Source organism: Chelonia mydas, chromosome 1, assembly GCF_015237465.2.
Source record: "Chelonia mydas isolate rCheMyd1 chromosome 1, rCheMyd1.pri.v2, whole genome shotgun sequence".
Classification (NCBI taxonomy): domain Eukaryota; kingdom Metazoa; phylum Chordata; order Testudines; family Cheloniidae; genus Chelonia; species Chelonia mydas.
Genome location: NC_057849.1, coordinates 346947773 through 346974921, shown reverse-complemented (window position 1 = coordinate 346974921; position 27149 = coordinate 346947773). Strand labels below are relative to the sequence as shown.

General features: G+C 52.4%; 1 protein-coding gene across 2 annotated transcripts in view; it reads left to right on the top strand.

Annotated features, from left to right (window-relative positions):
* The window catches only part of SHANK3 (SH3 and multiple ankyrin repeat domains 3), a 755611-nt gene that overhangs the window by 702005 nt on the left and 26457 nt on the right, over positions 1-27149 (top strand). For both annotated transcript variants that reach the window (XM_043522025.1, XM_043522029.1), the window contains 3 exons: positions 4512-4639; positions 6355-6460; positions 19210-21535. In XM_043522025.1, coding sequence (XP_043377960.1) covers positions 4512-4639; positions 6355-6460; positions 19210-21535 — 2560 coding nt within the window. The remainder of the gene's footprint in view (positions 1-4511; positions 4640-6354; positions 6461-19209; positions 21536-27149) is intronic.

Below are 27149 nucleotides of genomic sequence, written 5' to 3'. Positions count from 1 at the left end.
CTTCCCCCCCAAGTGCTCCAAGCAGCCCCCTGCTCTGTCCAGCCCTGACCCATGGGCCACTCACGGAATTGCCAGGCCTGCTGTTCCCAAAGGAACAGTACCCAGCAGCTTCCGCGGGACACCTTGGACCACGGCCCCGCTTACCACACAGCATCTGCATTACGTTTATTTAACAAAGACCAAAGTCGTATGGTGACAAACGGAATATTGGAAACGAAGGGTTACATAGAAACAAAACTGTCACACATACTCTAGAGCCTGAGCTCAGCACACAAGCTGCCCGCTTGTCCAGGAAGCTCCTGCTCACCCCAAAGGCCTTCTCATAGTGTCTTCACCAGGATGGCTGAGACCCTTCCTTCATGGGCCCAAACCCCATGGAAGCTTGCCCTCCCCCCCAATGAAGGGAGCCAGGGTGTCTTTCTGCACCCCCAGATATATCAGCCCAGACCTTTGAGCTTCACCTAAAAGCATGGTACCCTGCCCCCTGCTGTTTACATCTTCCTGTTCATTTTCCTCCCAAAGTCCCCCATTTGACTCAGTGAGAGAACAGACTTCTATTGTAAGCCACACAATATGCTTTGGTTAGCCAGGGAGATGTGTGACCCCTTCTGGAGACGCCTGTCTCAAAGCACACAGCCTCTGAGAGACCTGCTGTTAACTCCAAAGCCTCAGGAACAGAGTTTCCAGGAGATATACAGATCTCCTTACGTATTGCCTGCACACGTTCCACAAAGATAAAGCCTTGCGTGGGACTGTTTTTTTAGCCCCGCTCCTGTCCCGCCCGCAGTCCCCGCTCCCACTCCCCCTCGCTCCTATCCCACCCACAATCCCCACTCCCCCTCGCTCCCGCCCTGCCCACAATCCCCACTCCCCCTCGCTCCCGCTCCGCCCACAACCCCAACTCCCACTCCCCCTTTCTCCCGCCCGCAATCCCTGCTCCCACTCCTCCTTGCTCCCGCCCCGCTCGCAATCCGCGCTCTCACTCCTCCTTGCTCCCACCCGCAATCCCCGCTCCCACGCCCCCTAGCTCCCGCCCCGTCCGCAATCCCCAACTCCTACTCCCCCTCGCTCCCGCCCCGCCCGCAATCCCTGCTCCCACTCCTCCTCGCTCCCACCCCGCCCGCAATCCCCACTCCCACTCCCCCTTGCTCCTGCCTCGCCCGCAATCCCCACTCCCCCTCGCTCCTGCCCTGCCCGCAATCCCCGCTCCCGCCCTGCCCGCAATCCCCTCTCCCACTCCCCCTCGCTCCCGCCCCGCCCACAATCCCCAACTCCCACTCCCCCTTGCTCCTGCCCCGCCCGCAATCCCCGCTCTCACTCCCCCTTGCTCCTGCCCCGCTCGCAATCCCCAACTCCTACTCCCCCTCGTTCCCACCCTGCCTGCAATCCCCGCTCCCACTCCTCCTCACTCCCGCCCACAATCCCCACTCCCGCCCTGCCCGCAATCCCCTCTCGCAATCCCCAACTCCCACTCCCCCTTGCTCCCGCCCCTCCCGCAATCCCCGCTCCCACTCCTCCTCGCTCCCGCCCACAATCCACACTCCCACTCCTCCTCGCTCCTGTCCCGCCCACAAATTCCCACTGCCACTCCTCCTCGCTCCCGCATTGTTTCTTACATTTTTATCCCACTCTCACCCGCAAAAACCTTAGATCCAACAAGTGAGATAGATTCCCCCATACTACTAAAAAAACAAAAACAAAACCACCCAAACCAGTCGGTTAATATGTTTGATATCTCAATGAAATTCAAACACAATTTTTACCACTAAAAGAATAAAACAAATCTTGCATAAACCATGTAAAAAATACTTTAACTCCTGTTATAATAGACATCAAATCGCTTTTTATCCCTCGCTTAAATTTAAATTTAAAAACAAAGACAAACTTGCTTTCCATTTCCATTGCTGAAATTCGGTTTGTGACAAACTGACAAAAAATTTTGTGTTTTCCCAGAAATTACCGCAGGCTGGGGGTTTTGCCCACCCAGTCCCGCCTCCAACAAAGTCCATTTTATCTGCTCCTGCTGTTATGGAAGTGGGTCCTGCGGGATCCCAGTCCCACTGGAGGGCTCTCCAGCCCAGCTTCAGGCGAGAGCTTACCTGACACTTCAGTGAACCAGAGTGTACATACCAGAGCCCGGGGATCCCGGTGACCCTCTGCCACTTGCCATCAAGAGGCCCTTGGGTCACAGGGACAAAGCCCGGACGTGAATCAGGCTTTCCAGGTGGGAGTGCCCAGGGCGCAGGGCCTGACTGTTCTGTCGCTCGTGTCATCAGTCCCCAGGATTGTGCCCTCACAGGGACCAGGGATGATGGCTGATGTGGCACATTCCCAATCTCCTCAGTTTAGCAGAGAATTTAGCGCATGGCCCGTCCTCTCCTGCTGTCTTCCTGGTGTTCCGCTTTGTGCAGCCATAGAGGGGGCACTTGCTCTCCAAGGCCCTGGATCCTGTCCACTGGCTAGCCCTGCAAATGGTTTGGCTCATGCCCAGGAGGGGACAGTGGAGAGCCACCTGGGCTCAGTGGGTGGGGTTGTGCACAGATGTGGGGCTGTGGCTGTCGAGATGGGCACAGCGCCTGGTCCTGGCTCTCCCCATATGAGGTCACAGGAACTCCAACCGTACCAGCACGGGGAGAGAGGAGCTAAATCAGACTTCTGCTGCCATCTTCTGGGGTGGGTCGCCCTCCTCCACCGGCTCGCCCAGGCCAAGTCCTTGGCTTTCAGATGTTCTGGAGCCGCTTTGTCCACCACTCCAGAGAGGCATTGCACATGGCCAGTGCCTCCCGTCCCGTGAGGCTCTAGCTCCTGACTGCTCTATACAGCTGTCAGGCAGTGGCACCAGGGATCTGCCCCAGAGAGGTTTGCAGGTGGGTGGCCAGCTCAGCAGGGATCTAGTAGCTCCTAAAGCTTTCACCCCTAGGGAAACCTAGAGCAGTGGTCCCCAAACTTTTCAGGGTCATGCCCCTGTTACCCCAGTCTGTGCCTCCCCCCAAGCTGGGTCTGGGAGCGGAGCCGTGGCTCCAGTGGGCAGGGGGAGGATGCAGACTGGAAAGGGGGCCAAGGCTGGACACAGCTGGGAGTGGGAGCGGAGCTCCTCCCAGGGGCTGAGGCTGGGAGCCAGAGCCACACGCCTGGGGCCAGGAGCCAGGAGCCTAGGCACGGGGCCAGGAGCAGAGCTGGGTGGCACTCCTTCCCTGCCCCACTGGGGGCTGGTCCGGGCCCCAGCCATGCTCCCCCAAATGGGGTACACCCCACAGTTTGGGGACCTCTGACCTCGAGGCTCTGTGCCATGGAAACCCCAGGGGCTTTTCATCACGGCACAGCAATGCTCACTGGGGGGCGTGAGGTCTAAAGTGCAGCGACAAGCTGTGCAGGAACTCACCTGCGTGGCCCCTGCTGGTGCAAACGTACCGCAGTGCTGATTCACACGCCGCTGGTGCAGACGGCTGTGCCAGGCAGACAAGCCCTTGGGGACAGCTGTTTTCATGGAGCGATGGCAGTCTCCCCAGAGTCAAGGCTGTGAGTAGCTTTCAGGCAGACTCAGTCTGACGCTCTCTGCCTGAGGTGGCAGGTGTGGTCACCGCTGGCAGAGGATTCATGGGTTTGATTGCTGTCACGGGCCCCACCGCAGACCGGAGTGCTGGAAATTTGAGGGGTTTTCAAGTTTTCTCATTTCTTCCCCGTCTTAAAGCAAAAACGATTGGCCTAGCAATGCCAAACGTGGCTCGTTCTGCTGTCCTCAGTGAGCACTGCTGCCTTTGCCCGGCCGGTACAATCACTCTGGAGTTGTTCCATGTGCTTCTCTTGAACCTCTGAGATGTCTGTGTTCTTTATAGACGCTGCAGCCGTGACATTCAAAACTCTCTGCGTTTCCTAAAGCTTCTGTTTGGCTCGCCAGGCTTACAGGGTTTAGGACATGAGCAGCCACAGACTGGAGGCGTAGAGGCCCACGTTCAACAGCCAGGCTGGACAGAGTCTAGACATTTGTACATGCCTCATGGGCGCTGGCCGAGCCTGACAGCCACCTGGACAGTCATTCTTTTCAGGAGACATATTTCAAAAATTGAAAGTATTTCCTAGAGTAGACAAAGGGCATCACTGGGAATGTAGGGAAAGGAACTGCAGCAACACGTGGCAGTTAAAAACGCAACCCAGCCCGGATGTTGGCCAGCCAGAAATTGTAAACTAGGTGAAACTTTAGAAGTTCCTGTTGTTTGGAAGGGCGGCAATACCGACGTGGCCTGGGCAGTGAGTGAGGAATGGGGCTGCTTCCCTCCGGATGGCACATACTGGCTAATGCGGCACTCGCACCTGAGCCCGTACCTGGATGTAATGTAGGCAAATGACGGGGTTGGGGGCTTCGTTAGGATTGCAGGACTTAGTGCAAAGGAGGAGAGTGAACAGCAGCTGCCACAAACTCAGTCTCCACCCGATCTGTGGCCCATCCCCAAGTGCAGAGTTCAGCCTGTCCCCTGCCACACGCTGATTTGGCTTTATGTCTGAATTTCCAGAGAAACTGGATGAGATCTTGGCAGCAGCTGAGCCCTCGCTGAGAGCAGACATTGTCGAAGCAGATTCCAGGGCAGCCACTGTGAAGCAACGACCCACGAGCCGGCGCATCACGCCAGCGGAGATCAGTGTGAGACAGGAGGGCGTCTGGGCGTGGGAGGGGGTTCTGCTTACTGGCGTCCAGCAAGGACGGCAAGTGTTATGACAAGCATCTAGCTGTGGGGCAGCAAACAGCAAGGGTACAAAGGAGCCAGAGCAGGGAGACGTTTTCTTGGGATGGAATGGGGAGGGGGTGGTAGGTCGGCTGAGAGGACATGGGTGGGCATAGTGAGTGGAGGGAGGCCAAAGAGGTTGCAGGAGAGTGGGAGATGGGGCAGTGGGCTCATGGCTAGAGAGATTGCAGTGGGGAGGGAGATGGGGGAGCAGATGGGGTAGGGGGGTCGTGGAGTGCAAAGGGGAGGCCAGAGGTTGCAGGGGAGATGGGGGAGCAGAGGGGAGGGCAGAGGTTGCAGGGGAGATGGGGGAGCAGAGGGGAGGCCAGAGGTTGCAGGGGAGATGGGGGAGGAGAGGGGAGGCCAGAGGGTTTGCAGGGGAGATGTGGGGGCAGAGGGGAGACCAGAGGTTGCAGGGGAGATGGGGGAGCAGAGGGGAGGCCAGAGAGGTTGCAGGGAAGATGGGGGAGTAGAGGGGAGGCCAGAGGTTGCAAGAGAAATGGGGGAGCAGTGGGGAGGCCAGAGGTTGCAGGGGAGATGGGGGGCCAGAGAGGAGGCCAGAGAAGTTGCAGGGGAGATGTGGGGCCGGAGAGGTTGCAGGGTCAATGGGGGGCCAGAGGGGAGGCCAGAGAGGTTGCAGGGGAGATGGGGGGCCAGAGAGGTTGCAGGGGAGATGGGGGACCAGAGGGGTTGCAGGGGGTCATGTCCAGGGCGATATCGGGAAGGCCAGTGGCCGTGCTGGGTGTGACGGGGAGATGGATGGTGAGGCCGTGCAGGTGGCAGGGAGGACAGTGCTCCAGGTCTGTCCGGCGTGAGAGCGCAGGCTGGCTGCAGCATGTCAGGGCACATGGGGGTTGAGTCTGGGGTTTCGGGAAGATGATAAAGGAGGGAAGACAGTCCGAGAGGTGATTGGAGCAGGAGTGAGGACTCAGGCTCCGGAGATGAGGCAGGACAGGTCACTGGGGCTAGTGGAGGACTCCGGATAAAAGAAGGGCAAGAGAGAAGTCCGAAGCCTGAGACGGTTTTAGACAGAGGATCTCAGAGACTGGAGCAGACAGAGACGTGGCTGGGGCGCTGGGGAAGTGCCCTGTACCGTCACTGCAGGGTGAGGTGTTGCAGTGCAGCGGTGAAATGGGCACGTGGGAGGGAGGCGCGGCTAATGGCCGAGGGTTTTGAGACGTTCTTGAGGGAGAAGAGAGTCAGAGACAGAGGTCGGGGGTGCGGGGGAGAGTGGGCCCCTGAGGCTGTGAGCTTTGCGCCGTACATTCGCTATAAGCTCTACGGATGCGGCTTATTTCCATTACGCTCCAGGGACCGCAGCCTGCTCCCACTGAAATCAGTGAGGCTTTGGCTGTTGGCCTCAATGGGAGCCAAGAGGGAAGGGGGTGCATCTCCCCTGGACGGTTACGTTAGCGAATGCTCGCCACCCCATGCTGTATGAAGGCCCCGCTGCGCAGGGCACTGCACACACACAGCAAGAGACGAGCCTTCCCCAGAGTTCAGGCCTGACCTCAGTGCCCCGCTCGTCCTTCACACCATGTAGCAGAGTTGGACGGTGCTGAGGTTGAAGTTTTGTTTCTGTTCAGTGGAGTCCGATGTCAGAGTGACGTTCCCATCTTTGTTTCTTTCCTAGTCACTATTCGAACGCCAGGGAATGGCAGCTCACTCGGGAGTTCTCCCAGGGGCCGAGAAACCCCATGTGTCCCTACGCAAAGGAATGCCCCGGACAAAATCTGTAGGTAAGGCAAACTGCAGGACGGTCCGTTCTTAGAGACAGGGTGAGCTCTGGGAAGGGTCTGCTGCAGAACACGAGAGCTTCACGAGCCAGCAAATAACACACTCCTCCAGCACCTTCCATCCCAGCAGCTCAACAGTCTGGTCAGACACTAATGACAGAGCTCACACCCCTGGAGGAGGTCGGAAAATATCAGCATCCCGTTCCCCAGGAAGCCAGGCCCAGGAGTGAAATGGCTGTGTGGTACAGCTCTGTCCGAAGGGCCCAGGGCCAGGCCCGAAGCCCTGTTGTGCTACAAGGACGTTACTGTGAGGCTAAAAGAGGAGTTGCTCCTGCTGGCGCTGAAGGGGCTGTCACATCTCATGTCTGCTGTGGATTGGCGCAGAGGGGGACCTGTAACCCACACGCACCCTGGTCCAGAGAGCGTACAATCCAGATCAGAGGTCCCCAAACTTCCAAGGGTTGTGCCCCCCCAACTCCTGTCCACACCCCTCCCTGGAGCCGGGGCCGTAGCCTGGAGGGTGGGGACACGGATGGGGTAAGCGGGCCAAGGCTGGGGCCGCAGCTGCAGGGGGTCTGGGGCCAGGAGCAGGACTGCACCCAGGGGCCAAGGCTGGGGGCAAGGACAGATCCACAGACGGGCTGTGGTGAGGGCTGGCAACCGGACCCGTGACCAGGTGCAGCTCTGTTCCTGGTCTCCCCCCAGCCTCGGCCCCAGAACCGGACCCATGACCAGGTGCAGCTCTGTTCCTGGTCTCCCCCCAGCCTCGGCCCCAGGCCGGAAACAGAGCCAGGGCCAGCAGCTAAAGTGCAGGGCCGGTGCAGGGCTGGGAGTGGAGCCATGCCAAGGCTGGGCACGGGGCCGGGAGCTGGGGATGCGGCTGGGGGAGGGATCAGAGCAGAGCTGGTGGTGGGGAGGGGCTGGCTGGCGCTCCCTCCCTGCCCCCCGAGAGGGCTGGCCCGGGCCCTTCTGCGCCCCCCGAGATGTTCCTCCAACCCCAGAGTTTGGAGACCTCTGGTCTACATAGAGACCAAAGCAGGCTCTGGCTGGGGGGTACGACTCAGGAGCTAAGTGATCCAGGTGGTGGCAGGAGAAGCATGTCAATTCCATGTCTGTTTTTGTCTTTTTCTCTGGAATTATGAATATATTGGTTTTATTTCTGTGCTAAACCCTTAGTTTTTGGGACTTGGGGGCAGTCAGGTTTGGAGTGGGGGAGAGGAGGGGTTGTTGGATAAGAGAGAGAAGCTGAGGGGGAAGCAGGTAGAAAGGAGAGAGAGGAGAGTAGTGGGTACCATATAACAGGTACCTACAATAACCTGGATCCATCCCTGTGACTAGGGACAAGAGAGAAAGTCAAGTCTCTCTTACCAGCACTCCTGTGTGTTACATCCTGATGTGTATGCTGCCAGAAGAAAACATGCTCTTTGGCAAAAATGGGAGCAAATGAACGACCGGAACCTCCCAGTCAGGAAAGGAGCCTGGCAGAAAATTGAAGGATGTGGTCGCAGGACTCCCAGATCCTCCTGGAGGCAAGTTACGTTGCAAAGAAGTGCGAGGGTGCAATCCTGCCTGGTGCGCTGTGTGGCTGTTCAGCAGGTGGAGAGAATCTACAGCACACCCTCGTGGAGGCATGAAGAGAAGTGCAGATTGCTAGACAGAGCCATTCACATATGTCAGATACCCTGTGTTCCACCCCAGAGCGTCACGCAGGAAGGGCTCGTTTTCTTTACCAGGAACCAGCTACGCAGTGAGACCGTTGGCCATTATGTTTCTGACCTGTGTAATATGCTAAGGCATATGAATATGAGCAATTAAATAGTGGACCAATTGGAGACGGAGTTATTGTGGTTTAACAACTAGGTCAAAGCAAGGTTATTGCAAGAAGTGGACTTGCCTTTGCCAGAAACAGGAGCTATTTACAGGACTAGCGAAAACTGCTTTTCACCGGAAAGTGGTAACAAGCAGAGAATGACCTGCAGTATATCCAGGTTAAACACACACACCATGGTACAAGGACAGAATACAGAGACCAGATTTGTTTGCAGTAAATGTGGAAGCAATCACAACACTGTGCTAAGTATCCAGTGTGCAGGGGGTGCAGTGCAAAGCATTCAGTGAAAGCAGCCATGTTACCAAAGTATAGCTGAGCCCGAATTGCAAAGAAATACAAAATAAGTTCATGAGCATACAGCCGAAGGACAAAGCGATGATGATTATGATGAAGAAGAAGAAGAAGAAGATGGAGCAGAAAACAGAATTCTTGGTTGGGTCCCATAAGAGATTTACAAGGCAAGATTCTACAACTGATGGGGGTTATTCAGCACTGGAAATAAATGAATAAAAAGTAAACTTAAAAATAGATCCTGGACCTGAGTGCAACATAATCACAATAAGCTTATACAGAATTAATTGTGACTGCCCAATGTTAAAATTAAAAAATGTGCTTCTTTCATTTAATGGACATGAAATTAGTCCCCGTGGCAATGCCTCAGGGGAATGTTTATATAAGAACAGGTTTCAGAGTAGCAGCCGTGTTAGTCTGTATTCGCAAAAAGAAAAGGAGGACTTGTGGCACCTTAGAGACTAACCAATTTATTTGAGCATAAGCTGTAGCACACGAAAGCTTATGCTCAAATAAATTTGTTAGTCTCTAAGGTGCCACAAGTACTTGTTTTCTTTTTATATAGGAACAGGTTACACATGTTCTCATGCGGGCTTAAGCTGAAGAGCAGTATGCAAATACGGATGATCAAATGTGTATATAACTTGTCTTCAAAACAGGATGCCACAGATATCTAAGAATTGGTTGAGGTGTTTAATGGATGCGTATGCAATAAGGATATAATACATCACGTTAGCGTAGATCCTAAAGTGCCACCAAAAATACAGGTATGAAGTACCATTAGCACTGAGAAAGTGTAAAAGCTGAACTTGAATGGATGGTAAAATAAGATATTGGAAGCAAATACAGGCACCAGCTGACTGGGCTAAGAGTATGATCACCATAATAAACCAAACAAGCCAAGGATTTGCATAGATCCAAAAGATTGGAATAAGGCCAGGTGAGATGCAGCACCATGAGAGGAGGCCACAGCAAGACTTAAGCATACAAGAGTATTTTCAGTTTTGAATGCAAGCCAAGACTTTTAGCAGGTCTGACTCGATAAAGGAAGTGCAGAAGTCTGTGCCACCAGCTCTCCTTTTGGTAGATACATGTTTAGATTACTTCCTTTTGGGGTTCCCTCACCACCTGAGGAGACCAAAGCATAATGCCTCAGATCTCTGGGGATCTGGGTGGGGTGGAAGTGCTTGCTGATTGGCTGATTTGGGGAAAAAAAAGATCAGTAATACACTGAAAGACTGTAAGGTTCTGCTCTGTGCCAAAGAAAAGCTATTTAAAGTGAAGAGAAACAAATACCAGACGGGGCTAAATCTGAGCACAACTGAATAGGAACGTAAGAGCCGCCACACTGGGTCAGACAAAGGTCCATCTAGCCCAGTATCCTGTCTTCCAACAGTGGCCAGTGCCAGGTGCTTCAGAGGGAATAAACAGAACAGGGAATCATCAAGTGATCCATTCCTTGTCCACTCCCAGCTTCTGGCAAACAGAGGCTAGGGACACCCAGAGCATGGGGTTGCATCCCTGACCATCTTAGCTAATAGCCATTGATGAACCTACGCTCCTTGAGTACAAGCCAAGAAGGGTGAAGGCAGTTGTACAAATGGAAAGGTCCCCAAAACGGGGGTCGTACAGAGATTCCTATGCACGTTCACACATCTAAGCTAATTCATCCCTAATACGTCACAGTGAAGCGCTCCATTCAGAATGCTGCTTGAGGACAGTACAGAATGGTCCAGGGATGCCTGGCAAGAGGAAAGTTTTGGGGAATTAAAAGCAAGTTGGCAAAGAAGCACCGGTACTGAAATACTTTGAGATTCAAGATGGGTAAGGTAATACTTTTTATTGGACCAACTTCTTCTGTTGAAAGAGACAAGCTTCCAAGCTACATAAAGCTCTTCTTCAGAGCCGAAGATCTTTGCTGATGCAAACTTAAATGGGTTCGGGACAATCCTGCAAAATGGTCACCCGGAGGCAGACGCTTTCAAACCACTGACACGCACATGTTCACACCGAAAGAGAAATGCTAGCCATTGGTTCTGGTGTGAGCCGTTTTGTGAAAATGCTTATGGCTAGTAATTGTTTGAGATAGGATCAGGTCATAGGCAGCTGGGAAATGTTGTAAAAATCATTGTGCAAAGCACCACCCAGACTCAATAAGTGATCATAAAACTGCAAAAATACGCATTAAAAATGAAATACAGATCCAGAAAGGAGCTCTGTATAGCAGACATGCTTTCAAGAGTGCCTGTAAATAGGGAAAGCAGAGAATTGCAGAAAGAGGACCTGGAAAGAGGATTTGTGTGTTTCACACATCTGAGGCATCTTTTCATAAGCCTAGAGTTTGAGTTCTCTGGGACGACTGTCCTGTTTGTACAGTGCCTAGGACAATGAGGCCCTGAGACCTAGTCAGGGCTCCTGGCACTACTGTCATACCAGAGATAATACACACAACATGAGGTTGGAAATGCTAAATATGATCTGCACCACCCACCTGGGCCTGGAGAAGTTTGAGCAGAGATGTCCAATTCTGGCCTGTCATGGGGACAGCTATCAAAAATATGGTATCTGAGTGTGAGCAGATACAAGGAGTGAAGCCACACGTGATTCCCGATTATCCTTAGTCCAAGGCTGGCACAGATGTATTTGAATTAAATAGGAATAATACTTTGTATTAGTGAACTGCTACTCGGATTTGTGTGAATTCAGCTGTTCCACGGCTCATTGAGTAGCAGTGTGTGCTGGCAATCACAGGGGCCTCACCATGGAATTCCAAGTGAGCTAGTAAGAGCTATTAGACCACAGTTCAGAAGTGTCTTATTTCAGAAATTCTCTTTGATCTCTCAGTCCAAGCCCACCCTGACAAGCCCATGCCATGCACAGGCAAACATATTAGTGGAAAAAACAGTACAAAGAGCAATGAACTTGTTGATCAATAAAGAACCCTGGTGGTTTCAAGGGATCCATAATTAGCACTGTTAGACTCTCCCAGCACACCTTACAGCTAGAGCTGACGATTAGAATCTCCGGCTCAAGACTCATGGACGAAAACCTCAGTGTCAACATACAACAAGTTCCTTGAGCCAAAGAACTTGAGGGGTTTACAAAAGAGCTGTATATGCCTGGAAACCAGAACAGAAGAAGAAGAAATGTTAGAGACTGTTAGATCCCAAGCCGTCTGCCCCAAGGTCATTTTCTGGGAATGAGGGGCGATCAACAGGTTATCTCAAGTGCTTATATACAAATGCACAAAGCCTTGGAAACAAGCAGGGAGAACTGGAGGTCCTGGTGATGTCAAGGAACTATGACGTGATTGGAATAACAGAGACTTGGTGGGATAACTCACATGACTGGAGTACAGTCATGGATGGTTATAAACTGTTCAGGAAGGACAGACAGGGCAGAAAAGGTGGGGGAGTAGCACTGTATGTAAGGGAGCAGTATGACTGCTCAGAGCTCCGGTACGAAACTGTGGAAAAACCTGAGTGTCTCTGGATTAAGTTTAGAAGTGTGTGCAACAAGAGTGATGTCGTGGTGGGAGTCTGCTATAGACCACCGGACCAGGGGGATGAGGTGGATGAGGCTTTCTTCCGGCAACTCACGGAAGCTACTAGATCGCATGCCCTGATTCTCATGGGTGACTTTAATTTTCCTGATATCTGCTGGGAGAGCAATACAGCGGTGCATAGACAATCCAGGAAGTTTTTGGAAAGCGTAGGGGACAATTTCCTGGTGCAAGTGCTAGGGGAGCCAACTAGGGGGGGCGCTTTTCTTGACCTGCTGCTCACAAACCGGGTAGAATTAGTGGGGGAAGCAAAAGTGGATGGGAATCTGGGAGGCAGTGACCATGAGTTGGTTGAGTTCAGGATCCTGACACAGGGAAGAAAGGTAAGCAGCAGGATACGGACCCTGGACTTCAGGAAAGCAGACTTTGACTCCCTCAGGGAACAGATGGCCAGGATCCCCTGGGGGACTAACATGAAGGGGAAGGGAGTCCAGGAGAGCTGGCTGTATTTCAAGGAATCCCTGTTGAGGTTACAGGGACAAACCATCCCGATGAGTCGAAAGAATAGTAAATATGGCAGGCGACCAGCTTGGCTTAATGGTGAAATCCTAGCGGATCTTAAACATAAAAAAGAAGCTTACAAGAAGTGGAAGCTTGGACATATGACCAGGGAAGAGTATAAAAATATTGCTCGGGCATGTAGGAAAGATATCAGGAGGGCCAAATCGCACCTGGAGCTGCAGCTAGCAAGAGATGTCAAGAGTAACAAGAAGGGTTTCTTCAGGTATGTTGGCAACAAGAAGAAAGCCAAGGAAAGTGTGGGCCCCTTACTGAATGAGGGAGGCAACCTAGTGACAGAGGATGTGGAAAAAGCTAATGTACTCAATGCTTTTTTTGCCTCTGTTTTCACTAACAAGGTCAGCTCCCAGACTGCTGTGCTGGGCATCACAAAATGGGGAAGAGATGGCCAGCCCTCTGTGGAGATAGAGGTGGTTAGGGACTATTTAGAAAAGCTGGACGTGCACAAGTCCATGGGGCCGGACGAATTGCATCCGAGAGTGCTGAAGGAATTGGCGGCTGTGATTGCAGAGCCCTTGGCCATTATCTTTGAAAACTCGTGGCGAACGGGGGAAGTCCCGGATGACTGGAAAAAGGCTAATGTAGTGCCCATCTTTAAAAAAGGGAAGAAGGAGGATCCTGGGAACTACAGGCCAGTCAGCCTCACCTCAGTCCCTGGAAAAATCATGGAGCAGGTCCTCAAAGAATCAATCCTGAAGCACTTAGAGGAGAGGAAAGTGATCAGGAACAGTCAGCATGGATTCACCAAGGGAAGGTCATGCCTGACTAATCTAATCGCCTTTTATGATGAGATTACTGGTTCTGTGGATGAAGGGAAAGCAGTGGATGTATTGTTTCTTGACTTTAGCAAAGCTTTTGACACGGTCTCCCACAGCATTCTTGTCAGCAAGTTAAGGAAGTATGGGCTGGATGAATGCACTATAAGGTGGGTAGAAAGCTGGCTAGATTGTCGGGCTCAACGGGTAGTGATCAATGGCTCCATGTCTAGTTGGCAGCCGGTGTCAAGTGGAGTGCCCCAGGGGTCGGTCCTGGGGCCGGTTTTGTTCAATATCTTCATAAATGATCTGGAGGATGGTGTGGATTGCACTCTCAGCAAATTTGCGGATGATACTAAACTGGGAGGAGTGGTAGATACGCTGGAGGGGAGGGATAGGATACAGAAGGACCTAGACAAATTGGAGGATTGGGCCAAAAGAAATCTAATGAGGTTCAATAAGGATAAGTGCAGGACCCTGCACTTAGGATGGAAGAATCCAATGCACCGCTACAGACTAGGGACCGAATGGCTAGGCAGCAGTTCTGCGGAAAAGGACCTAGGGGTGACAGTAGACGAGAAGCTGGATATGAGTCAGCAGTGTGCCCTTGTTGCCAAGAAGGCCAATGGCATTTTGGGATGTATAAGTAGGGGCATAGCCAGCAGATCGAGGGACGTGATCGTTCCCCTCTATTCGACACTGGTGAGGCCTCATCTGGAGTACTGTGTCCAGTTTTGGGCCCCACACTACAAGAAGGATGTGGATAAATTGGAAAGAGTCCAGCGAAGGGCAACAAAAATGATTAGGGGTCTAGAGCACATGACTTATGAGGAGAGGCTGAGGGAGCTGGGATTGTTTAGTCTGCAGAAGAGAAGAATGAGGGGGGATTTGATAGCTGCTTTCAACTACCTGAAAGGGGGTTCCAAAGAGGATGGCTCTAGACTGTTCTCAATGGTAGCAGATGACAGAACGAGGAGTAATGGTCTCAAGTTGCAATGGGGGAGGTTTAGATTGGATATTAGGAAAAACTTTTTCACTAAGAGGGTGGTGAAACACTGGAATGCGTTACCTAGGGAGGTGGTAGAATCTCCTTCCTTAGAGGTTTTTAAGGTCAGGCTTGACAAAGCCCTGGCTGGGATGATTTAACTGGGACTTGGTCCTGCTTTGAGCAGGGGGTTGGACTAGATGACCTTCTGGGGTCCCTTCCAACCCTGATATTCTATGATTCTATGATTCTATGATTTGTGCTAAGGGCCAGTCCTGCAGGATGGATCGACGACATCTAAATGAAACCAAAGAGGACACTGGCTCTACTTCCTGAGGACATTCATGATTTCAGAGGGAGTTAAGCATCTAAATACCTTTACAAGTTTGGCTCTTAGGCACTTAGAAGTTTAGGTTCCCTTGACTTGACTTAGGATCCGAAGGCCCTGATCATCAAAGGTCATTAGGTGGCCTTCCACCTATGCAGCTAGGCCCCCAGGCTAGGGGGAGAGACAGGCACCTAAGAAAGGGATCCTCAAAAGCCAGCAGGCTGCGTGGGGAGCCACCTAAGCTAGCCAGGAGTGAAATGCTGAGGAGAGGGGCTTAGGTGCCCAAGCAGCTGACTGATGCTCCTGGCTGGTGGACCAGAGAAGATACCTGCCTGTCTTCGGGCACCTCAGCTGTGAACTCCCTCCTGGAGTCAGGCACCTGAGCCCAGGCCAGCTGCTTAGGCAGCCCGTGCTCTATCAGCTGAAACAGCCTCTTCCATCTCTGTCTCCCTCTGTCCAGCTCGCCCTACCTTGTCCTGTGCCCCTAGCTGTCTGTAACACAGGCTTGTGCATTGGTGGCCTGCATCCGGCCATCTCCCTGCAGAGTCTGAGAAGGGTTATGTCGTAGACGTGCTCAGAACACTCCAGCAGGATCAGGCCCTGCTGGTGAGACCGATGGCATTGGTGTAAGCCAGGGCTCCAAGCTGCTCATGGGCTGTGGGCATCAACATTCAAGGAACTGATTGTTGGGAACGTAGGCACCCAGGGGATTTAGGTGCCTACAGGGTTAAATGGAGGCTGAGCGGCAGGTTTGAAAATTTCAGTGGTGCCTAAATGGTGGATTTAGGCACCTAAAGAGGCAGAGAGGTGCCTAAATAGCTTTGAGGATCATGTGCCTAAGTCAGTTCTGAAAAGGAGACTTAGTGCCTTAGATCTTGCAACACTGAGCCGAGTAGGACCTAGATACCTTTAAAATCTGGGCCCTGGTGTGTCTGTGGCTGACTTCCTGAGCTGTAAAAGGAGGGTGCTAATGCTGCCCTGCCTCAGGCGGTGTGTGGAGGACAAATGCAGCACATCACATACGGCACTCACTTACTGCGGAGCCAGGGGCCACGTCCCTAAGGCAGAGAGGGGCCCAAGCACTCTTGGCTCTTGCACCATCTAAGAAGGGAATGTGGCCAGTGGCAACTCAGCCCAGGCTTTCTGGTCGGCATCGGCCGAATTTTGTGAAGGAAGGAGTTGTGTGGTGGGTTTGGCGTGTGCTATCCAAGCCTGGATTCCAGAAAGACCGTCCCAGATGGCGGTGATATTCAAGAAGATATTCCTTGCAGTGCTCTGTGCTGGGTTCTGGACCTCTCAATTATCTGTCTTTCTGGGTTTTTATCTGAGGGCCCAGAGCATTGCTTTCTCTTAGGATTACTACAAGCTAGCTGGAGTGTGACCCATCACCGCTTGGCCACCTTCTCACTGAGAAGGGGCAGAGCTCTGTTTTTGCCTAGGAGAAGCTGGGGGTCTGTCTGTGTTAGGGGTATATTTCTTGTATTACCTGTGATCATATCCAGAATAAAGATCAGATCACATCTGTGACTGTCTCCGGTCAGCAGTTCAGAGGCATTATCTACCTGGTGCGGAAGTCTAGGGGATTCCAGCACCATGCTGCTTGGTCTGCCTGTTAGGAATACCACAGTTAGTTTTGTCTCTGCCGTCCCAGAGCAGGTGGATGCATTTCCAGGACTAGTGTTCCTGGTGGGGCTTTTCCTGGGTTTGATGTCAGACTCGAATACTATGCCTACTCCTCCAGATTCTCCTTTCCCCATTCCATACATTTCACTTCTGGGATTATAAAGGAGGGAGTATCTTGGGAAGGAGGTGGGCCAGCCTGGGGTCTGTGGTATCGTCAAGCCACACCTCAGGCACATAGGCAAGGTCTACGTTTTTCTTTTCAGGTCTGATTCTCCTGAGGTGTCTGGAGATAGTCTTCGCCCCTTGGCCTTTTCTGGACTCTTGAGGATTTGTCCACTTTGACCCAGGCTCATTACCCTGTTGGGCCTTTTATACCTTGACCTAAGTGGCCCATCTGACATCAGCTTTCTTATGCCCTTCCTTGTAATGGACTTCCTACTAAGAAGTTACTGTGTAGACATGCTGTATCTTAATCTACCCTTCCCTAGACTGGCAAAGGGATACAACTACTGCTTCTCAGAGAAAGGTGTCCTCTACTTTGAGCTAGAGCATGAGCCATCTGAGTCAGATGAAAAGGGGGAGTGGAGGAACCTGGCCCCGGTCCCAGACCAGTGTTCTCTGTCTTCAGTGACCACTGCCTTCTCTTCTCCTGCTCATGACTGTGGACAGCTTCAGAAGTTGCTGGTTTGTCTGACAGAAGCACCTCAACTCACATGTTAGGCAGCAGGGAAAGATCCCACAAAGAGAGTTGGAAGTTTCTATTCCCTATCAGAAATGGAGGCCTGGAACCAGCTGGGGATATTTGGAGCTCATGGGCCCATAATGCAACAAAAAGGCTAGTAACTGGTGGTTCGGGATGCAGAAGGTGAGGGATCAGAGCCAGAGACAAGATTGCACAGCTATCAGTACAGGCGTATGCTCAGCATGGATGTTCTTGTTGGGTTATTTGTTTTCTATAATAGATAATATAAATAAATGAAATGAAGTAAAATGATTTGGTTGGTGCCCGCGTTTTGGCATCACAGTAGAAATGGGCTGTGGAAGATCAGAATGAGGTGAGGGGAGCGTCACGGTGAACCAGCTCAAAAAGGGCAGTGCAGAAAGGCATGAAGCAGGCTGTGGGGAAGTGGATGTCTGGGGCATCAGACCTGGCATCATCAGCAGAGCGTGCAGGGCCATGCGATAAGGAACGAGTGTGGATAAGTAGATGGGGTGCAGTTCTACGGGGCGTAGAAGGCAGCACAGTGGCGCTGTGTTGGAATGGTGGGTGGGGACAGAATGGAGAAAGTGTCTTGTCTCCCACCCTCCTTCCCCTTCCCTTTCCAGGGATCCATCTGACCCTGGGCACTTTCTCTCTAGCGTGGAAGCAACAGAAGAGATTCCTGAGCAGTTTGAAGGGGATACATGTCATCCCTGGCACTTGTCGTAGCCTTGTGGTGAAGGCACTTGGCCAGGCACCCAGGAGAGCTGGGCTCAAGCCCCAGCTCTTCCGCCAACTCCCTGAGTGACCTGGGGTGAATCACTGACTCCTGCTGGGCCCCTCGCCCCATCTGGGCCATGGAGTTAATGAGGCTTCTCCGCTCTCCTTGGAAAACGAAATGAGACGTCAGCACAGGAGATGGACATAAAATATAGAAGTGGGCGGGGGCTGAAAGGAATAGAAACAGGTGTTTAAAATACAAATGAAACAGAAATGAGTGGGCATGGGGTGAACACTCCTGGGGCTCTTCTGCCCAGAGAGTTAGTGCCTGGCAAGCTGGGGTGTTAATCAGTAGCTCACCAGCCTTTGGGCTCACTGGAGCGCAGTGAAGTTGCCTGCCCAGCGCAGTACGCAGCTGCCTTAGAAAAGCAGAACAGGATGCAAAATAACAGAGAAAGTAACTGACGTGCCAGGCCGTGGCGCGCCCTATCTTCGGTGCTCACCCAAGACCCACACCAAGGAAGATCTAGCAGAGGCTGACCAGAGCCAGGAAGGCAAATGATGATTTGAGGTGTAAGGTGGGGTTGGGGTAGGAGGGGCCAGATTCACAGGGGAGACCAGGAAGAGTCTAAATTGGTGTAACTCACATCTTCTTTCGGCCCCCTGAGTGTACACGGTACATCAGTTTACTCTCCCCCAGACTGCCTTTTGCCAGCCCAGGCGCTGATATCCTTCTTTTGAGTGGTACCTTAGCCTGAAAACAGTCTCACTGAGTATTCAAAACACTAGAGTAGTGGAGAGAGACATTGGTCCGTAGTTATGAATCTATTTACCAGCACAGAAGGCAGATCCCTTGGACACATTCCCCTGAGTTTCAATATGTGTAATTCACTCCCAGGGAGGAGAAGTGGGGACAAGATAGAAGTGTGGCAGGGCAAGCAGCAAAATGGGAGGGGGCAGGTGAGAATGTACATTGTAGCAGCCACCCCTGGCTCTAATCAACCCCCACCACCTTCTGGCTGCCTTCAGTGAAGCTCCCGTGCACCTTGGTATTTGGTGACTACGTCCAAGGACTCTGTGTCTAATTACAGCATCTCTGGATTTTGCCCTGGGATTATTTAGCCTGGCCAGGGAAGAGGTGGAAAGGACTGACTGAGGGATTTACAATAAATTGATGAAGGACATAGTGGGAGCCAGTCATTGCCTGCCCTGCACCCTGTCTCGTCAAACAGGGGAGCAAGCTGCGAAATTAGTGGCTAGTCGTGTAGCGTAAAGATGAGGAGGGTCGCTTCAAAACTAGAAATGCAGTGGGAAGTGGAATCCCGCACTAGGGCACCAGACCTCCAGCTTGCAGTGCCCAGGGAAAGACTGAATTCTCAGCAGGCCCCATCTCCCTTTGTTCTGGGATTCTGACTTTGCTGTTCTTCTGGTTTCCTAGGTGAAGATGAGAAACTTGCTGCTTCCTTTATGGATGGGAAATTTCCTCGGAGCACGTCAATGCAAGACACCGTCAGGGAAGGGCATGGAATCCCACCCCCACCTCAGACGGCTCCACCCCCTCCTCCGTCTCCATATTACTTTGACACAGGCCCTCCCCCATCCTTCTCCCCACCTCCACCTCCGGGAAGGGTTTATGATACCATAAGATCGAGCTTTAAGCCAAGCCTGGAAGCCAAACTCCATGGCCTCCCCCAGGTTATCAGTGCAGCTGAGATGTATGACCAGGCAAGAACTTCCATCCCGTATCCTGAAAGGCAAAAGAGAGCCCGGTCCATGATAATCCTGCAGGACTCCTCTCATCTTCCTGTAGAGCCAACAGAGATCCCCCGGCCTGGTCCTTCCGCCACACCCCCAGAGAAGCTGAAAAGGAAAGGGCGAGTGATTGATAACCCTTACGCCAACATGGGCCAGTTCAACGTTAGCCTGTTTGCTCCCACCAAGCCCCAGAGGAAGAAGAGCCCTTTAGTGAAGCAGCTGCAAGTAGAGGACGCTCAGGAAAGAGCAGCTTTATCCATCACAGGAGGCTTTACGCGGGAGCCCTCTCCCACACGCCGGAGCCATCGCATGAGTGGCATTGAGTATCAGCACCACGCTGGCATCGCTCAGGTCGACCCCTCGAGCATCCCCTTTGCCACTGCCATAGCTGGAGTCATGAAGGACAGAGAGCGTCGTCTTGATGAGAGGCGGAAATCCACTGTCTTCCTCTCGGTTGGGGCCATTGAAGGGAGCCCCCCCAGCATCGACATGCCATCCCTGCAGCAGTCCAGGTCTATTGATGAGCGGTTGTTAGGAAGCCGAGATGTACTGCTGCCTTCACCTGTCTCAGCTTTAAAGCCATTAATTAGCAGCTCTTCCTCAACGTTCATCCACCCGCTCACAGGAAAGCCCCTAGATCCAAACTCGCCCCTGGCGCTTGCGCTGGCCGCAAGGGAGCGAGCCCTGTCCACTCAAGTCCCATCCAGGTCGCCCACCCCAATCCAGAGCCCAGATTCAGACCGAGCAGCACCCCTGTTTGTGGACATCCAAACCAAAGAACCAGAAAGGGGGGAGCTAGAGGGCCTAGTGTCACCTGCATATTCGCCCGGAGCCAAAGGGGCAGCAGGAGCAGCTCCTGGGACTTTGGCCCCTACAAAAAGCCACTGGGGGACTCCAACAACACTGAGAAAAGAGACTGAGACAAGAGCAGAAACACCTGTGAAAGAAGAGAAAAAACACGAAGACAAGAAATCTATGATCATTAGTATAATGGACACATCACAGCAGAAGACAGCTGGCCTCATCATGGTCCATGCAACAAGTAATGGCCAAGAGGAAATAGGACTTGAGATGAAGGAGGAGACACCAGATGTTCCTGAAGCAAGCGTGGAGCCGGCAGAGCTGCCCAAAGCGGAAACTGAGCCCAGCCCTGTGGGAAAGTCTCCGGTTAGTCCAGCATCTGACAAGACACTTGGTCAGGGAAGTTCAGAGGAGGAAGCGGAGCCCTACACAGTTACCCTCCCACCAGCTCAGCTGTCTTCAAGTGATGAAGAGACCAGGGAGGAACTGGCCAAGATTGGGCTGGTGCCTCCACCAGATGAGTTTGCAAATGGGGTACTAGTCACCACCCCTGGCACACCGATCAGCCAGCTGGCTACGCCTCGCACGCCATCCATGCCAGCGGCAGCCGTAGCACCTTCTGCCACTGGTGGAACACCCTCAGGGAAGCCCTCTGATGCCCCCGTAGCCCCAGAGTCTGCCGCAGACTCAGGAGTGGAAGAGGTGGACACCAGAAGTTCAAGTGACCATCACCTGGAGACCACAAGCACCATCTCTACAGTCTCCAGTATGTCTACATTGTCCTCTGAAAGCGGGGAGCCTACTGACACATACACTTCCTTTGCGGATGGACAAACTTTTATACTCGAGAAGCCACCAGTGCCTCCAAAGCCAAAACTCAAGTCCCAGCTCAGCAAGGGGCCAGTTACTTTCAGGGACCCACTTTTGAAGCAGTCTTCGGACAGTGAGCTCATCTCCCAGCAACATGCGGCTACTCTGGCTTCAGCCAGTGTTGGTCGGCCACGCTACCTCTTTCAGAGAAGATCCAAGCTATGGGGGGACCCCATGGAGAGCAGGCCAGTCCACGGGGCTGAGGATGACAAACCAACTGTGATCAGTGAGCTAAGTTCCCGGTTACAACAGCTGAATAAGGATACACGATCACTGGGGGAGGAACCTACCGGGCCCCCTTTAGATCCCGGGAAGAAGTCACCTGTGGTCGCAGCACGGTAAGACTTATGCTGGTCAGGGGAGGGGATTGGTGCAGAGTGTAGGCACTCCAGGAAGATAGGGAAACTCATCAGCAATGGTGGCCTATAAATGTGCTGCATAATCACAAGATGCATTTTGAGGAACATTTCAGAGATGTCAGGATTCCTCAGCTGCATAGAGGAGAGAAAAGCTGAGACAGACACTCCTAGAAATTGTCATGTTTGGTTTTGGGGCATCTCCTTAATCCTGCCCACAAACACGGACCTTTCTCACTGTCTCCTTTCCTCTTCAAATTGCCTTTCTGTTGTTTCATGTTCCTTCTCTCTATGTCTTGAATCTGTTGTTAAATTGCTGTATTTGGTTGTGGGTTCCTCTTTTAAGTGTTTTCTCCTGAACAGTTAATAATTATTTGCATTTCTCTAGTGCCTTTTGTCCCAAAGGATCCCAAATGCTCTCAGACTAAGTACATAGGAATTGTGTAACACGTCAGGGAAAGCAAGCCACCTCTGAGGTGGGATGTGGCAGCCTTTGAACAGGCCACAGGAACATTACGCACTACCTCTATAACGTGAAATGCAAATTAATCCCGTATCCGACTGAAACTGCAGAGGGAATTTAGGCTGGCTGAAAGTTGGCAGGAAAAATGCCGTGTGAGTGGCCAGGGCCTCAGTTTTACATCACATCTGTCAACATTCCACCATCCATAACGCGGGTCTCCCTAGCACCATGACGCAGTCACCCATGCTCCTCCCTGCAGCACGGCCCCTCCTGTCACCACCCTGAGGCTTGGAGACTGTCACTGACTCAGAGGGGTGAACGCCCCCACTGCGGCATCCACACCACTGCCCACACTACCTGAGGTTTTCCTCTTCACGTCTCTCATTCAAGTACAGACCTGGCCAGAAACTGAGCTCTGACAAGATTGCAGCCCCAGAAGACAGGGATAAGAAGCCCATAGAAGCTTCTTTCTCCGTCCCAGCTATGTTAGATTCCTTCATCCCCACGATGCCCAGGAGACACCAGCTCCCACCCACACGTCAGTGACCTCCATACTCCCTTAGTGGTATCAATCTCTCCCCATTCCTCATAGATCTCAAGGGACACCAGCCCGCCTCCAGCTCCAGCCCGCCCCTGCCTACGCAGACTCCCAGGGACACAAGCCTCTTCCTTCAAGGGCCCTTAGTAGTGTCAGCCTCCCTATTCCCTGAGTCATGGCCACTGCCCACAGACCCTTCCTGATCCCCGTGGTCTGCAAGTGACCCTGGCTGCCCATAGCCTCGCTGTGCTCCTGCCCTGCTCAGCTCCCTCCCATGGACCCAAGCCTGGATTTCTAGCTCAGACTTGGGTTGTGCTGGTGGAACTGTACAGGGAAGGCCACACTGGCCTCTCCCCATCCAGCAGGTTAAATATCTCAGTATGCTGTGCTGAGGGCTTTGAGCATGACCAGCGCCTCTTCCCCCCACTTCTGCCCCCTACCTTGGGTTCCCAGGGACACCAGCCTTCCTCTGTCTTCCACAGCCTGAGAGACACCAGCTTTCCCAGCCCCACATACCCCCTCGGATATGCCAACGCCAGATAAACACTCTGCGACCTCCGTTGCTCCCTGAGTGACAGCCTCTCTCCATCCCCCACATTCCCTGAAAAACACCATCCCCTCTCTTCCAGAGGGACCCTCACCCGTCACATTCCTCCCCTGTCTCACAAAGGCACTGAGATACCGGCTCACCCTCTGCCGCCCATGGGCCTTGAATGGCTGCAGCCTGCCTCTCCACTGTACCTGCCACCCGAGACACCAGTTCCCCGCTGCCCCAGCTCTGTCCATCCCCATGTATTCTGGGACACCAGACTCTTCTGACCCTCATGCTTCAAAAGATGCTGGCCTCCCATGCTCCCTGACAGACATCGTCCCAGATCCCAGCCGTTTTCCCAGAGAGCCCCCTCACTGAGCTCCGTGAAATCAGTTCCTGCACTGCAGTCTTCTGTTCCCCACGGCCCCTCAGTCCCATGCCCTGCGGAGAGCCGCCAGCAACCCACCCTCCCCCACACTGTCACAGGGGGATGCTGCTCTTTCCCAGGCGTTTAGCGTCTTTTGCTGGTCTTGTAGAGTTAAATGTTTCTCATTCACTTTTTATGAAAGTTGTGGCCTTTCCTCTCTGAAATTTGGTGCACTTGGTGGGTGTCCAAGAACTGGAAATATTTCCCAGGAAGTCAGCTGTAAATAGGATATTCTAGAGTGATGTGAGGTGCTCTCTATCCTTGTGCTAATTCCTTCTCTTTTATTCAACTCCTGTCAGTTCAGAAATTAACGTAGAGAACAATTTACAAATATACAAATGCAGCCCACTTCCACACACTTTCCAGTCCCTGTGCTTGGTTTTAAGAGAGAAATTGCCACCCGAAGCTTCCACAGCACACTACCCTTCAGTCCCTCCAGTACTGTGACGAAGGACAAGAGAAGCCGGACTAGCTAAATCTGCTGCTGCCGCCACCAGTGACGGCCCTTGGATGCGCCTGGTTGCTGAAGAATAGCGAGGTCCCGCCTGCCAGAGATGACCCTGAGCCCACAGTTGCCACTGCTGCCGCCAGAAATGGCCTTTGGATCCTGCAGGTTGCATAAGGGGAGTGAAGATGCTGCTGCCAAAACTTCTCGTGCTGCTGCTGGTGCTGTCGTCCTTGAGCTCCTCCTTGCTTCAGGAGGCGAATGAGGGCCATTTGTTAGGGGCCAAGCTGAAGCCAGGTCTCAAGGCGTTGCCCAGGAATCTCCCCGTGGTTTGAGAAAGACAGTGAGGTCGCTGCTCCCAAAAGCCATCCCAGCACAGCTGCTGCTATTGCCAGAGATTCTCATTAGACCAGAGCCCGGGGGGAGCTGGAAGAACGGCTGAGTAAGCGGACCCGATGGTGCACAGTTTTGTCTGTTCCTTATCCCATTAATTTCTGAGTATACAACAGGCAAACCGTGGTGCATTTCTCTTCCAGAGGTTTATAGAGTTCCTGACTAGAGAGCTCCAGGGATGAAAGACAGAAACTGGGTTCTCTGACTGTGTCTCCTTGCAAGACAGGCTCCCCCAGGAGGACGTTTGATGAGAGTCACTGAAAAAGAGGTCAAGAGGCACTGATAATGAAGAGAACACAAGGTCCGAGTTAAGGCAATCAGTAGTGAGAATATTCCTTCTCTCCTCCCTGTTCTTAGGCCATTGCTGAATAGGGTGAGGAAGGCTGTGCTTGGCCAAACATCGCATGCTCTATGCACAGATGAAGATTTTGGACAGTAGTGGCAAAATGGCAGCGCTTCCCCGTCCACGGATGCAGCACACATCCTGCACTACAGTGCTCAAAACGGCACCATAGAGTCTGGCAGGGGATCCTGGCAGAGCCATGCAGCAGCTTCCAGTCATGGAGTCTCGCTGGCATGTGTGGCACCCAAACTTTGCTCAGCCCGCAACCACATTGGCAATTGCAAGGAGCCCATGGGGCCCAACAAGCACAGTATAAAGTTAGCTGCAGCCACCTTCATCTTTAATGTGGATGTGGCCCTTGGAGATGGCAGGTCCCAACATCCAGTGTTCTGAGCAGCAAAGAAACATACCAGTAGCATGATATAGCTATGAGGTGAGTTAACTTCTGAGTTACCGTGTGATAGCCCCTAAGGCAACATGAGCCGTCATACAGTAGCTGCACTGGAGTGCCAGCCTGACATTAGCTGACGGAAGGGTTATGAAAAGCTTGCAACTGAAGGACGCTCTCTGGACACTACAGTGGAGTCACTGTGTGACGTGCGTTATCACAAGACAACTCCAAAGTTAACTCCTGATCCCTGAGTTCCTTGATCAGTGAGCAGTAGGCCTAGTAAGTCATAGCGAGCTGTGAAAAGGCAGCTGGAGACCTACATCCTAGCACCAGAGTCTGACAGTATAGCCATACAGGGCAAATCTCACCTGTTACATGTACAACATTAAAACATATGTTTAAAATGGCATTCTCGTTTAATGTCCTTGTGTCATGTGACTCTGGCCGTGGCCATCCAGTCTCATCAGGGTTGTGCCATTCTCACTGGGTGTAGTGAACCTGGACCTAAACCTCCCGCCTCTGCTGATCAGCTGTGCTGTAACCGTGGTCATCTGGACCTCAAGGCGTATCTGTGAACAAGTGTTCGACTCAAGCCAGGATTGTTCAATAGTGTCGACACAGTCTCAATTTTACGTGCCAGCTAATTCAGCGGAGAATCCGGGTTAGAGGGTTCTCTGCACAGGGTTTTGGTTCTTGTGTCTAAGCAACAACAGAACATGCCAGATGTATCGTTTGAAGCAAATTTTTAGATGCAAAACTGAGTTTTTCAGGTGCTGTTCTGGAAACCCACAACTGCTTTGTATTTCTACAGATCTGAAAGAGAGAGAGAAGAAAAATAAGCCCTTTAGGCATTTAGCTCCTAGGGTAAAGCTACCTCTTTCTATATACACTCATCAATTAATTCTGTTTCAGTCAAATGGTGTAACATTTCTGGTGTAAGCTTTCCGCCACAGCAGTTACAACCCCCTGTTTCCTTGTAGGCTTTTTGTCTCCCCATTGTGTCTAAACTCATGCACAAAAAAGAACTGAAGTTTCATTCCAGAGCCAGGGCAGATTCCTATGGAGAGCTGATTGAGGGGCTCAGGTTTGGTGTTTGTCAAGTCAAAGATGAAATTAGATCCATTGTTCTCAGGCCCTTTCATAATGGGGATCCCCTTGTGTATAGGTACAATCGCACAACCACTTCTACTCCTCTTTGGAGAGAATGTGGCCTTTCCAAGTCAGGTTCTGAGTCCAGTGCAGGAGTACAGACAGGAGTGCCAGAATTAGGTGAAGTGAGAAACTAAATTCCTCCCCCAGCCTCTCAGGAAGGTGGTCCCCCTAGGCTGGGAATAGGGTCCAGTGGTGAAGTAGAACAGAGAATGCCGGTATTAGGTGAACAAGTCTGTGTTCCCCCCCTCCCCAGGAAAGGGTGGTCCCTCTGCCTCCTGGCGGGGCATGTGAGTTTGAGGAGTGTGGGAACAGCCTGCAATCAATTGAGCTAGAAACTGAGGCTCTGTCCAGAGCTGGATTGTCTTGGTGGAGCAGGTACTGTGAGTGTTAGTGCTAAGAACATCCCGCCCATTCAGCTGCGCTCTCTTCTTCTCACATAGGGCTGGATCCTGCACCATTGAAGATGGCGCAAAATGCCAGTTGACTTCAGTGGAAGCAGAATGGGCCCCGTATTCCCTTAGAGTCCATCCTTCATTTCAGGAGAGCCCCTGATGTTTGGCAATGCGGAGAAGCCCCTATTCATGGAGGCACACTTCAGTGTGATCACCCTAGCACCACATTTCAATTAGACACCCGCGGCTGGCCCGTGCCAGCTGACGCGGGATAAGGGGCTGTTTAATTGCTGTGTAGATGTTCTGGCTCTGGCTGCACCCTGAGGTCTGGGACCCTCCGACCTCACAGGGTCCTAGAGTCCAGCTTCCAGCCCGAGTCTGCCAGGACAGGACAGCCGTGGGTGTCTAATTGCAGTGTAGACATACCCTCTGTGATCTGAAACTCAGTGTGGCCCAGCCCTCCCCCGCCTGGTGTGTGTCAGAGGGATAATGCCTTGCTCATGAGCATACCCAAATGACA